This window comes from Nycticebus coucang, chromosome 11 (genome assembly GCF_027406575.1).
Source record: "Nycticebus coucang isolate mNycCou1 chromosome 11, mNycCou1.pri, whole genome shotgun sequence".
In the NCBI taxonomy this organism is placed as follows: Eukaryota; Metazoa; Chordata; class Mammalia; order Primates; family Lorisidae; genus Nycticebus; species Nycticebus coucang.
In genome coordinates, this window is record NC_069790.1 from 125124815 (window position 1) to 125137546 (window position 12732).

General features: G+C 38.8%; 1 protein-coding gene across 7 annotated transcripts in view; it reads left to right on the plus strand.

Annotated features, from left to right (window-relative positions):
- The window catches only part of RBM33 (RNA binding motif protein 33), a 122681-nt gene that overhangs the window by 45942 nt on the left and 64007 nt on the right, over positions 1 to 12732 (plus strand). For all 7 annotated transcript variants that reach the window (XM_053608881.1, XM_053608882.1, XM_053608883.1 and 4 more), the window contains 2 exons: positions 4245 to 4416; positions 10172 to 10380. In XM_053608881.1, the coding sequence (XP_053464856.1) occupies positions 4245 to 4416; positions 10172 to 10380 (381 nt within the window). The remainder of the gene's footprint in view (positions 1 to 4244; positions 4417 to 10171; positions 10381 to 12732) is intronic.

Below are 12732 nucleotides of genomic sequence, written 5' to 3' on the forward strand. Positions count from 1 at the left end.
GTTTGGCAGGCCCGGGCTGGATTTGAACCCGCCAGCTCCAGTGTATGTGGCTGTTGCCCTAGCCCCTGAGCTACAGGCACCAAGCCTGAAATTTTTAATTTTGATGAGTACCAGGGAATTTTGAGATATAAGAAATCTTTGCCTATCTCTAAGTTGCAAACATACTATCCTGTTTTCTTCTGGACGCTTTATAGAATTAACCAATTTTGGTTTAAGACTATGATCTGTCCCTATTAAATTAAATCTCACCTTAAAATCTCACCCTTAAAATTAAATCTCACCCCCCCCCCCCAACACACACACACAGACTATTATGTGTGTGTGTGTGTTGGGGGGGGGGTGAGATTTAATTTTTTTGTAGTTGTTCCCCTACTGTTTGTTTTGAAGACTTTTCTTTTCCATTGGAGTGCCTTAGTGCTGGTGTTGAGAATAATTTTAAGATTCACTCTCATTCTGGAATCTCTGTCACATTGATTTGTTTTTATATCCTTAGGCCAGAATGACATCAGGTAGGCAAGTCCACTAATTTTGTTCTTCCTTTTAAATATTACTTTGGCTATTCAGTCCTTTGAATCAATTTTCATATAAATTCTGGAATGTACTTGTTAATATCTACTACAAATCTGTTTGGGATCTTGATGGAGATTGCATAATATTATTAAATCGAATTGGGAAGAACAAGCATCTTTGTAATCAGTTGTCTGTTAATAATGAGAGTTTAAAAATTCTTCCTTTTTGATTTATCTTCTTTCTTTTGCCTTCTTGACCTCTACCATTGTGTAGAGTTGTCTAGGACAGACATTCTTGCCTGTTCTTGATGTTAGGGGGAAACTTTTAATATTTTATCATTAAATATGCTAACAGGAGGTTTTTTAATCAGGTTGAAGAAATTCTGTTTCTAGTTTGCTGAGATTTAAAAAATATCAGAAATGGGTACTGAATTTTATTGATGCTTTTTCTGCATCTATTGAAATAATTGAAATTAATCTTTAAAAAGCTATTTACTGTGTTTCGCATTTTATTTTCACTTGGCCAGTTTTCCGTGAATGTCCTTTTCCTGTTCTGGAACCCAGTCCAGGGCACTGTCCTTTGTCATGTCTTTCTCTTTTCCTCTGTTCTATGATGGCTTCTCAGTGCTGCTTTATATTTCCTGACCTTTTGTCAGTCAAGAAATGGTCACATATACTGTAGAATGTCTCCCAATCTGAGTCTGTTTGATGCTTTTCTCTTGATTAGACTGAGTTATGGATATTTATTTATTTATTTAAACAGAGTTTCTGTCATCCAGGGTAGAATGCTGTGGTTTCAGCCTAGTTCACAGCAACCTCAAACTCCTGGGCTCTAGCCATCATCCTGCCTCAGCCTCCTGAGGAGCGGGGACTACAGGTGCCATGACCCCTAGTTAATTTTTCTGTTTTTGGTAGAGTCTGGGTCTTGCTCCTGAGCTCAAGCAGTCTACCTGCCTTAGCCTCCTGGAGTGCTGGGATTACAGGTGTGAACCACTGAGATTATGGATTTTTAGAAAGAACACTACAGAGGTGAAGTCCCTTGTTATTGCTCCTTACCACTGGGTTAGCGATACGCCTGCATCACTGGTGATTTAACCTTGTTTGTTTAGGTGAGACAGTGTCTGCCAGGTTTCTTTATCATTATGTAACTATCTTTCCCTTTCCTTATTCTGTTCTTTGGAAGCAAGTCACTAAGTCTAGGCTACCTTTGATGGGAGGTTAGGAGAGGGATTTAAGCCCTGAAGGGAAGTGTCTCCTTATATTTGGACTTCTTCTCTGGTAAGATTTGTTAAATGGACTGCTTTTTGAATGTTACTGATAATTCTCTCTTGTGCTTCTGGATAAATTCCACTTGGTCGTGATCTGTTTTTGTTTTTATATTTTGTTGGATTCTATGTGCATTTATTTTCTGAAAGATTTTTGTGTCTATATTAATGAAAAATACGGGTGTATAGGTTTTTTTCCTTATAATTTTTGCATGATTTGATTGCTTAATATTTCCAATTTATAAATTTTCATTGTTGGTGGCCTTAGAAATGCTTGGGAAATTTTTCTATAGAAATAAGACACCCCCCCCCCCCAAACACACACATACACACACACACTCTTCAGAGAACTACCTATTGTTTCTCTGTTCACATTTTGGTATAGAATATTGAATTTTCCTTAAACATATTGAGATCATAGTTTCATTTTAGAATTAGCTGGAGCACTTCAAAATATACAAATCTGAGTCTTGCTCTTTCATAAGAGTTTTCTTTTTTTTTTTTTTTTTTTTTGCAGGTAATTATTCGTTATAAAGTTTCTCTAATTTTTTAAGTACTTTCCATGGTGATTTTCGTATATACCCCTTTTTAAGAATGAAATCTTTCGGGTTTTTAAAATAAATTAGTAGCTAAAAATCAAACCTTTGAATATTTTTGGTGGTGTCTGTAATGAAATCAAAGGTTTACATATTTACATTTTAACACAGTATAATCATAGGATAATTAGATTTTTATATTGTAACTTAATATTACCCTTCAGTGGAATTTTGCTTGTGAATGGAATGCTAGGTGATTTTTTTTTTTTTTTTTTTTTTGCTAGGTGGTATTTTTTAAAAACTATACAGAAGGTCAGCATTTTGGCAGCTGGGTTAGTGCTGCCATGTTTTACATTAAACTTTTTTGGAAAGTCTTTGAACTATAATTACAATTGCTAGTTAAATCTAAAAGGACTGTCCTTTGCTTTGTTGGTAGTGATTTCTTTCCCTCCTTTCTGGCCTTGCTACTCACTGAGGCCTGTGGACCTGCAGTGTTGGCTTCACCTGGGAGCTTGTTAGAAATGCAGAATGTCAGGCTTCACCCCAGACCTGCCAAGCTAGACCCTCTTTTTAAACAAGATTCTGGGTGATGGCTCCCGGCATTCACTTGGAGAAGGGCTGCTCTAGAGGCTATTGTGATGGGGGCTGACTTCCATTCCACTGACAGTGTGGTACTGCAGGTGCTTAGCAGGATGCCTCTCGATGTCATGCGTTCTGATTTTAAATGTTCAGTAATGGTATCAAATCACCAAAAATACAGAGATTTTGGGTGCTTTAAAATTCTTCAACAAACTGACCATTAGGGAGTAAGAGGGGGTATTGCAATCATTAGACTTAAGATAAAGTTATAATTTAGAGTCATCCTTTTATTTTCAGGTATTTGAACTCCTGCAGATGTATTTCTACTTGTAGGATTTAAAGTAAAGAAGATGTGTATTTGCAGTTGATCTTTTTACGTAGAAAATGTTGAGAAAGGAACAAATACAAAAATGTGTTACTGATTTATTTTAATTTTTTTTCTTGGACCTTTTCTAATACTGTTCATTATTAAGAGTAAAAAAAGTTTTAAAATTATAAATCATGACAATAAAGGGGCAAATGAATTGTCTTTAAATTTATAAAAAGTATTTAAATGACCCTTATATTCTGTAGGTGCTTGTCTTAGTTCTAAGAGCGAGTCACTGACTTGGCTAAGCTGTGAGAGTTTTAGTAGGAATGTGAGTGAGTGATACTTAGCAGTAGGAATTGTCTGTTAAGAAATTATTAGTTTGGGGGAAAACTTTTGTGGCAATACTGATAGAATAAAATTAATTAACTGCTGGTTTTGATGTTGTAAATACATACTGAAGAAAAAAGTAGTTTCACTCTTTCTACAATCTCAGCCAAAGGCAGTGATAAGTTAACTGCATTCATCAAGAATGAGGCAGACGGAGGGGGATGAAGGGAGGGTTTTGGAGGTGGGCTTCTTGTCTGGCAGTAAAGGTGAAGGTAGAGACCAGGAAGTGTCAAGCCTGCATTACTGGAAGGAGTGTGTCATGTAAGTTACAAAGTGGGTTGTGTGCTCATAAACTCATAAACTCTAGTGTTATTTTAATTAACATGTTGAATTTTTGCTATGATCTATTGAACTTGAGGCAATAGGTCTAGGAGGAATTCTTGCAAATTATGTTTATTCTCTCAGAAGTATAACTAGTAACAATGTGTAGGACTTTGTATATTAATTGCAAGCAGGAATTTGAGCTTTTCGAACATGAATTTTTGATACTCGAAATCATTTTCTTCTAGAGTCAGGTTAGTGTTTCACATGGCCTTAGAAAAAGACATTTTGTGTTCTAAACATTAATAACCAAAAACATTAGCATTCTCTAATATTTAATTCAAAAGAATATGAACTCACATTCTTTCCCTTTTTGCTTTGTATGTCTGGAATGTAGGGAGGTATGGAAACGTTGGAACTCCAAAAAGATATCAAAGAAGAATCAGATGAAGAAGAAGATGATGATGAAGAATCTGGACGATTACGTTTCAAAACTGAAAGGAAAGAAGGAACAATTATTAGGCTCTCAGATGTAACTAGAGAGAGAAGGAACATTCCAGAAACTTTGGGTAACTTTTTTTGTCTGTCTCCATCCTTCTTCACTCTCATTTCAGTTTCTTTGTTATTTAGAAATCACGTAGGAAAAGAAAACTTGACCATGGATGACTGGGTGCCATGCAGAGGGCAGATGGTGTGTGTGTGTGGGTCAGTGCTCAGTTGGGGTGCTGTAAAAGCCATCCTCTAACCGTTGTTTCTGGATTAAAAATATTTGAATGAAATGCTTTAAATTTTTTTTCTTAAATAAGTTTTTCCTTCCTTTCTTTTGGTGCCTACCAGGTGGCTCCTGGCTGGTAGAGTGAGTGGCACAGGGGTGGTAGTGACTGGCCCATTTGACCCTTGCCAAGATCGCTGAGGCTAATTCTGGATCAGACTGGTTTTATTTGTACCTTTTTGTCTCCTTGTAGCCATCTTCTTGTGTTTTCCCTTGAATATGTTCGTAATTTTATATTTTTTGTTTTGTCCTTGCATCTTTTTTCAGAAAGTTTACCGTATCTCATTGTTTTCAGGGCCACCTGTACTTTTATTTAAAGAACTTGCATCAAATATTTTTTTCTTTTTAAGACATCTGGCACCTTTATAGTCCTGTAAATCTGAGACAAGAGGCTGGAAAGGTTGATTTGTGGTGGACAGGTCTCCCGCTTTGAGTGGGGAAAGAGGGCATGGGGTCCTTAGAGGCAGAATGGTTATAAGCATAAATAGTTTGACTACTTGCCATTGTTTTAAACGTTAAAAAAGGACTTAAATGTATTTGTATAGCATGTGATTGTTTGGTTAGATAATAGAGCAAGTGATTATGGTTCTTAAAAATATAGGGTGTCCTGGGTCATGGACAGACCTGACTTATGAATGGGTTCCCAAGGATCTGCATAAGGAGAATTTATAATGAAGTAATTAAATTAGTAATTCAGGAGCTGGTTTCTTCTGTGCATGTAAATAAACCTGCACGGCATAAGCAGTTTGTGCCAAAGCATATATATAACCTCCTCTACCCCCCCCCATCAGTCACAGTCTGTACAGTCACTGGTGTACAGCGTCACTTTCATCTTTCCCTTTCTTATTTGATTTTGTGAGTTTGTGTTTACCTCAATGACTGCTTTCAAAGCACAAGTCCAGGTGAGCCTGTAGCAAAGAGAAAGGTGATGACAGTGTGAACAAAAGTAGAAATAATTAAGTATTGGGAGAAAGGCCACATGCCATCATTCATGAGAAAGCATTAATCTTCAATTACTTGGTGATTGGGACAGTTCTGAAGGATGAAGTGAAAATAATGGGACACGTGAAAGGTAGGGCTCCAGTGAAAGCGTCAGTTATTAGTAGGCAGCATAGTAGATGAATTATTGAAATGATAACGATTATTAATGATTTGGTGAGAAGAACAAGCATACCAGGCTTGGCGCCTGTAGCTCAAGTAGCTAAGGCGCCAGCCACATACACTAGAGCTGGTGGGTTTGAATCCAGCCCGGGCCTGCCAAATAACAGTGACAACTGCAACCAAAAAAAGATAGCTGGGTATTGTGGCAGGTGCCTGTAGTCCCAGCTACTCAGGAGGCTGAGGCAAGAGAATCGCCTAAGCCCAGGAGTTGGAGGTTGCTGTGAGCTGTGATGTCATGGCACTCTACCCAGGGCGACAGTTGAGGCTCTGTCTCACAAAACAAAAACAAAGAAACAAAAAAGATAAGCATACCATTTTTACTAGCCTAACGTCAGTGCAACATTAGGTGAACGTTATCCTTTAATGTCCTTTTTTAAAATGTCTCCCTCTTATCTAAACTTTTTATAGGAGTTTGTCTTTTATGTTCTATTTATTTGAATTAAAAAAAAAGGCACAATCGTTTCTGTAATTTATTAGTACAGTATAGGGGTATTATTATAGTTTTTATACTGTTTATTATCATATATAAGCTATTACAGTATTATAATTGTTTTTATTACTGTATATGTACTGTTCATCAGGGATCTGAGTAACATATAAATCCAACCCAAAGACATTCTCAGGAACAGAGCTCTTCTATAGCCTGCGGACTTGCCTGTATCTTTTGGCTGACTCATGTCTGTAATCCCAACACTTTGGGAGGCGGAGGTGTGAAGATAGCTTGAGCTTAGGAGTTCGAGACCAGCCTGAGCAATGTAGTCAGACCCTCATCTCTACAAAAAATAGAAATGTTAACTGGGTGTGGGAGGCTGAGGTGGGAGGATCTTTTTGAGCTCAGAAGTTTGAAGTCACAGTGAGCTATGATGACACCACTGCAGCCCAGTGGGGGCAACAGAGACCAATCCTGTCTCAAACAAAAGTACCTTTTCTTGCTTGATGTTTGTGAAGTCTAAGCTTAGTGTTTGGAAACGTGAATTTTCCAGGAACTGCAAATTTAATATTGTTCCCCAAAACAAAAAGAGTTTTCTGTCTATCGAAAGATTGATTTCCTAAAAACAGTGAACTTCTTTATGACTATTAGCACTTCCTCCAAAGAAAAGTTTAGTCTCACATGTGAGAAAAATATCTATGGAATAAAAGAGGATGCTACAGTATCTGATAAAAAAGATATTTACAAAAATTTTTACCTATCAGTTTTGTGCTCCTAGTGATGATCAAAATTTCAGTTTCAGGTTCTGCATAGAAATAATTGCATTTATTTGATTCTATAAAGCTATTTGCCCACTCCTTGTAATGGGATTAAAGTATTTTGCTGTCAGAGTACATATGTCATCTCATGATGCATATTTTTTGACAGACATGTCTTTTAACATTTTGCTTTTTTTTTTTTTTTTTTTTTCTGAGACGAAGTCTTAGTATATCGCCCTCCGTAGAGTGTGGTGGCGTCACAGCTCACAGCAACATCAAACTCTTGGGCTAAGTTTTTATACTGTTTTAATCTTGGGCAAGATTCTCTTGCCTCTGTCTTCCAAGTAGCTGGGACTATTGGCACCTGCCACCACGCCTGGGCTATTTTTTGGCTATTTTTTTGTCGTTGTTGCTATTGTCATTGTTTAGTAGGCCTGGCCCTATCTGTGTGGTGGTGCCCTAACCACTGAGCTACAGGTGCTGCGCCAACATTTTGAATACAAGTAAAAAGTTTTTTTGTGATATTATTGATTGTTTGAGAACAATTACTTCTTGTAAGAGAAGAATCAAATAATGCTGTGGTGTCTTCCACTTCTGACCCTGAAAGTCTACCTATGAAAGAGAGAGTTCTCTTCAAAGTCTAGGATGGAGTTTTAGTCACTGTGGTCTCTTTGCACATTCAGATACATATGAAGAATATTCGGACATGTGATAGTTCCCAGTTAAGGAACAAAGTGTATGGTTTGGGGCTTTCATTTAGTGAGGTCTTAATTGATTAGGATTTTTTACAACCTGAGTTCTGGAAATTAAACCTTATGGAAAAAGATTTGAGTGACAGTTTTTCCAAAGATGGTGCAAAACTATACAGGAGGTAAATTAGTTCATTACATACAAAGGTTGCCATAGGGTGTGGTACCTGGATGCCAGTTGAGCAGGGATTGCTAGAGCACAGATGTGTAAGGAATGATCTGTTCTGAATGACAGTGCCCATGGTCCCCTCTTACCACAGGTGTCACTGAGCAGTGAAAGTCTGGCTACTGTCAGGCTTGGAGGTCCAGAGCTGTGTGCTCTTTTGCCCGAGGAAGTGGCCTTCAGATTATCTAGAGCAGTGTAAGCTCTAAGTAAAAGAATACATTTGTTTTAGTGGCTTTTTTTATTAGTTATGGGTAGGTGTTCAGATTTGTGTTTTTCTAATTTTCACTGGTATATGTAATAGGTAAAATTAATATTTTTCTTTTGCTTTAGTGTAAGGAAACTGCTTGTTAACACCTATATTATTTTTCTTGAAACAATATGTTAATTTCATTTAGGGCAAAGAATCTGCGGGAAAAATAATCTAGTGACAAATAGGTCAGGATTGTTAATTTAGTATCCTTGTTTTATAATCTGGGCCTTGTATTTGCAAGGTATTTAAAAAGTTTTTGGTTGTTATTTTTTTTAAAAAGTTAGATTATCATTTGTTATTTTTATTTTGCTAAACAATTGTGTATTCTGTATTTCCAGCTGTTACAAGATTATTTACATATAGATATATATTTTTTAATATTTTAAAAAGGGACAATACAGTGTAAAACTTTGTCACATTGAGCTAGTATATCTCTTTGCTTTAGAATCTGGACATAGTTCAGAAAACACTTAAAGGGAAATTAACATTTCAGTTGAAGTTACAAATGTAATTTCCATCCTGTCATATTTTGGTGACCTTTTGTGACAGCTTGTCTCAATTGGAGGAAAGCATTTTTACTTGCTGATTAAAGATGTCATTTTAAACCATTTTATTACTGAGGAAAGAGAAATTAATCTTGGCACTCAGAACCACTAGAAAAATAATTGCTGATTCACTGCATAAAATGTGTGTGTGAACCAATCATGTTGTCAAGATTAGAGGGAAAGTCTATGCTGGTTAAAAGGGATTAAATTTTCTTTTCATATGAGGTCCAGATTCATTTGATTGGGGGGAGGGATATCACATAAACAGTGCAAGAGAAATTTGGTTAGACATTTTGGAAGAGTTTAGAGGTGATGATGGTATCCAAGGTAGAAGGTAGACTCTGGTAATAATCAACATTTACCCTTCACTAGGGAAGAAGGCGTGAGAAGGCTTCAGGGTAGTATTCAGTGACGTCTTCAGAGAATATGCATTTATTAATGTAGCATACATGATCACAATTTAGATGTTACTGTAAACTAAAGGGGCCATATTTGGAGAAAACGTTTTCCCTGTGGGAGCTTGGAGTAGCGCCTGGTGTAGTTTCCTTGGGCCGAGCCTGTGCTTTCTGTCTCCCTGGGTGAGGGGGCGGCAGTGAGCAGCGCCTGTGTGAGCTTTTCTCCCACACCTTTGCTCTCCTTTGATATGGCTCCGGCATTAGACTTTATATGTACAGGCAGCCCCCAGCTAGGTGCGGCTCACACTTACTAACGGAGCTTATTACAGTGACTCCTCAACTTACAGACACCCGACTGACGTTGGACTGGCACCTACAAACAGAGGCTATTGCAGGCAACAGGTGAAGGCACCTGTTACAGCTGCCGTGCAGATTCAGCCTGAGAAAGAACCTCCAGAGCCGTCTTGCTCTAACCCTGGGACTACCTGTGTATAGAATCTGTCTTCACAAAGTAAAATTTTATTAATAACTTGAAACTTTGAATTGAAATAGTATTAAATGAGTTTTCCATAGTCTGTGAAATTACCTTTAATTATTTGACTGCAGAGTGAGTTCATTAATAGTTTTGTTTTTAAATGAGAATAATCTAGAATTAGTTTGTGTGAGTCCCAGTGCCATGTGTCCTAATACTCCTGGCTTCAGATAAGAAGACTGCAGCGGCAGGACTGAGCTGCGCCTTTGTTGGAAGGAGTGGTTGCACATGGCCTGGCAGTTGAAGGGTAGTTGCTACTTCAACGTCATGCCCATCCTTGTAGTTTCATTCAGCGCATTGTAGTGGTTTCAAATGAAAATAATTTAAAATTTACTGGGATACTTGCATTTTATTACAAAGGAAGACTGTCTTCATTTAACAGATCTCACTGCTGGGCGGTGAATGTCTCTGTTGTATCATCCTTGCCCCTGATAGTTCACAATTTACTGTGGGTGAGCATGGCTGTGTTTGGGGTTTCGTTGTCATGTATTTCTTTCCAGTTTTCTCTCATAAGTCTAGGTTGGGCTATTGGAAAGTACCTAACACATACGCATCTTTTCAAATAGAGCTTTCAGCAGAGGCCAAAGCGGCATTGCTTGAATTTGAAGAAAGAGAGCGGCAGCATAAACAGGGGCGCTACGGCTCCAGGAGGGGAGGCCGGCGAGGAGGCCCGCTGATGTGTCGTGGCGTGGGGGACCAGAGGAGAGAGAGCGGCGAGAGGGGCAGGATGAAGGACCACAGACCCGCGCTGCTCCCCACACAGCCTCCCATCGTGGTAACTTAGGATTTTGTTGTGATAGCCCTGTAACTTTAAATGAAAGATGAAAGTGTGCTTTGTGGGTATCCTGTTGAACTTTTATCTCTTGTGAGTCTGAAATTAAAGTTTCATAATAGGAGTTAGGACTAAAGTTTCTGCCTCATAGTGATGGGCAGTGTTGTACATGGTCTTGGAAATTCAGTCCTCCCCTCCTCTAGTAGGAAGAAATAATCCGGTGTCATGACTACTTGCAGAGGCGGGACTGCATCAGGCCACAGTGAGGCCTCACTGTTGCCTTTGGCCTCTGCAGAGATGTTTCTGTTGAGTGCACTGCATTTAAAATACTGAATTTATCACATATGGGGGTTAGGCATAAAAATTAGGCATATTTATAAAAATATGTTTTCCTTTATTCTTACTGCCATTGGTTTTTCCTTGAATAGCAGGGTTTTTTTGAGACAGATTCTCACTATGTTGCCCAAAGTAGAGTGCCATGGTGTCACAGCTCACAGCAGCCTCAAACTCTTGGGCTTAAGCGATTCTCTTGTTTCAGCTTCCCAAGTATCTGGGACTACAGGAGCCCGCCACAACACCCAGCTATTTTGTTGTTGTTATTGTTGTAGTTGTCATTGTTGTTTGGTAGGCCGGGGCTGGGTTCAAGCCCTCCAGCCCTGGTGTATGTGGCTGGTACCCTAGCTGCTGAGCTATAGGCACTGAGCCCATTTTAACAGTTTTTAATGACAGTTGTATATAAGATTTATTTTATTCCTGCATCTTTTCAATTGTTTTTTCTTGTACTTGCCCTTTTCCTTTTCTCCTTGGTGAAATTTGACTTTTCATTCAAGGATCTTTTTGCAGTCCACCTTGTGGGGTGAGCACCCACGTGGACAGTTGTGCCTTTAGTCTTTGCCCTGCTGCACCCGTGCAAGTAGATGATGTGTTTCTTCCTGTATGCACGGATTACTTTGCCAACCTGCTGACCTTTGTAGTGCCCCTGAACAACCTGAACTTCATCACCCTTTTGGATGGGCATGGACCTGTCTCAGCTCTTGGGAAAGAGGGGAGAGCCATCATCTTCCCACGAATGTGGGAAGGTGCATTGAAATGCCTTTTTCAGTTCTTTCTTCAATCAGAACTTGCAAAGAGATTGAGCTTCATTTTGCTGCTGCTTTGGCTATGGCCACAGAAAGAAATAGCAGTTTCTCATTATCAACATGTCCTACTCATAAACATTTTTCATAATTTAGCAATAAAACATATATTTATAATTTCAACTGAATTACAATTTCCTCTGTTTCAAAGAGTGATGTCTCAGAAGCAAAGAGAGGAGTTGTGATTTTTTGTTCTTTCAGTTAAGCCTTGGGAGTTCATGGCTTTTTCCTTAAGTCAACCTTCAAAGGGAAATTTATTTCGTGCACAATATGTGTCCACTGTGTCTACTACCTGTTCCTCTGACATTTTTAATCTAAATTTTGGGGAAAACCATACCATACTTTGCCTCGGTGTAGAAATGTTTATATTTTGGGAGGCATTCATTTGTGAAATAATGAAGTTGAAAAGATGATTTTTGTTTTAGCATAAGAATTCCAATTTTAATGGAAGGGATGGCAAGAGAAAAGGGTTAAGTGGGCCAGTTGCAGCATAGGGAGCTAGCTGTGGACTAGGAGGAAAGCAGAGAGCTGCCCTGGCCATGGCCAGTACCGCTTTGGACTGAGAGCTATAGTCTGATGTTTGCTGGTCAGTGGGGAAAGATCTGGTCTATCTGCAATGAGCTGTGTTCATTCCCAGGTCACAGCAGCCTTGCTTGTGTGCACTCCCCACCCCAGAACTGGCTCCTCCACTCTTTGCCCCCACAGTTCTGGAAAGAATGGTTCTTGGCTCACATCTCTGCTTCTGCCTGTTTTCTCCTTGGGTGGTTCCTTGCTGCCTGGGTTTTTTCTAAGTATCCCGCTGTGGGCTATCCCAGGTGCCGCCTGCTCGTCGTCAGGTTCCGTCCTGTTGGACCATGCTCTGGGGCTATGGTCATACTCCTCCATACTCAGCATGTCCTTTTTCTTGCTCAGCTCTTTCTCAGGTATACTGTCCTATCTTCTAGATTGGTTCCTTCTTTTTCTCCTTTGATCTTCCTTTATTTTTTAATTTAAATGTTTATTTTTGCTTGACGAATAATTGTATGTATTTATGGGATACAGTGTGGATAACCTATCCATTGTCTTGTCTTTTTTAAAAATATTGAGGGTATTTAAAATCTCTTCCAGCAATTTTGAAATACATTTTTCTTTAATTGCATTACTTCTCTGGGTTTTATTTTTAGTCCTGCGTGTGAGTGCTGGTCTCATGTGCAGCTAGCCCTGGCCGTATCTGCTGTCT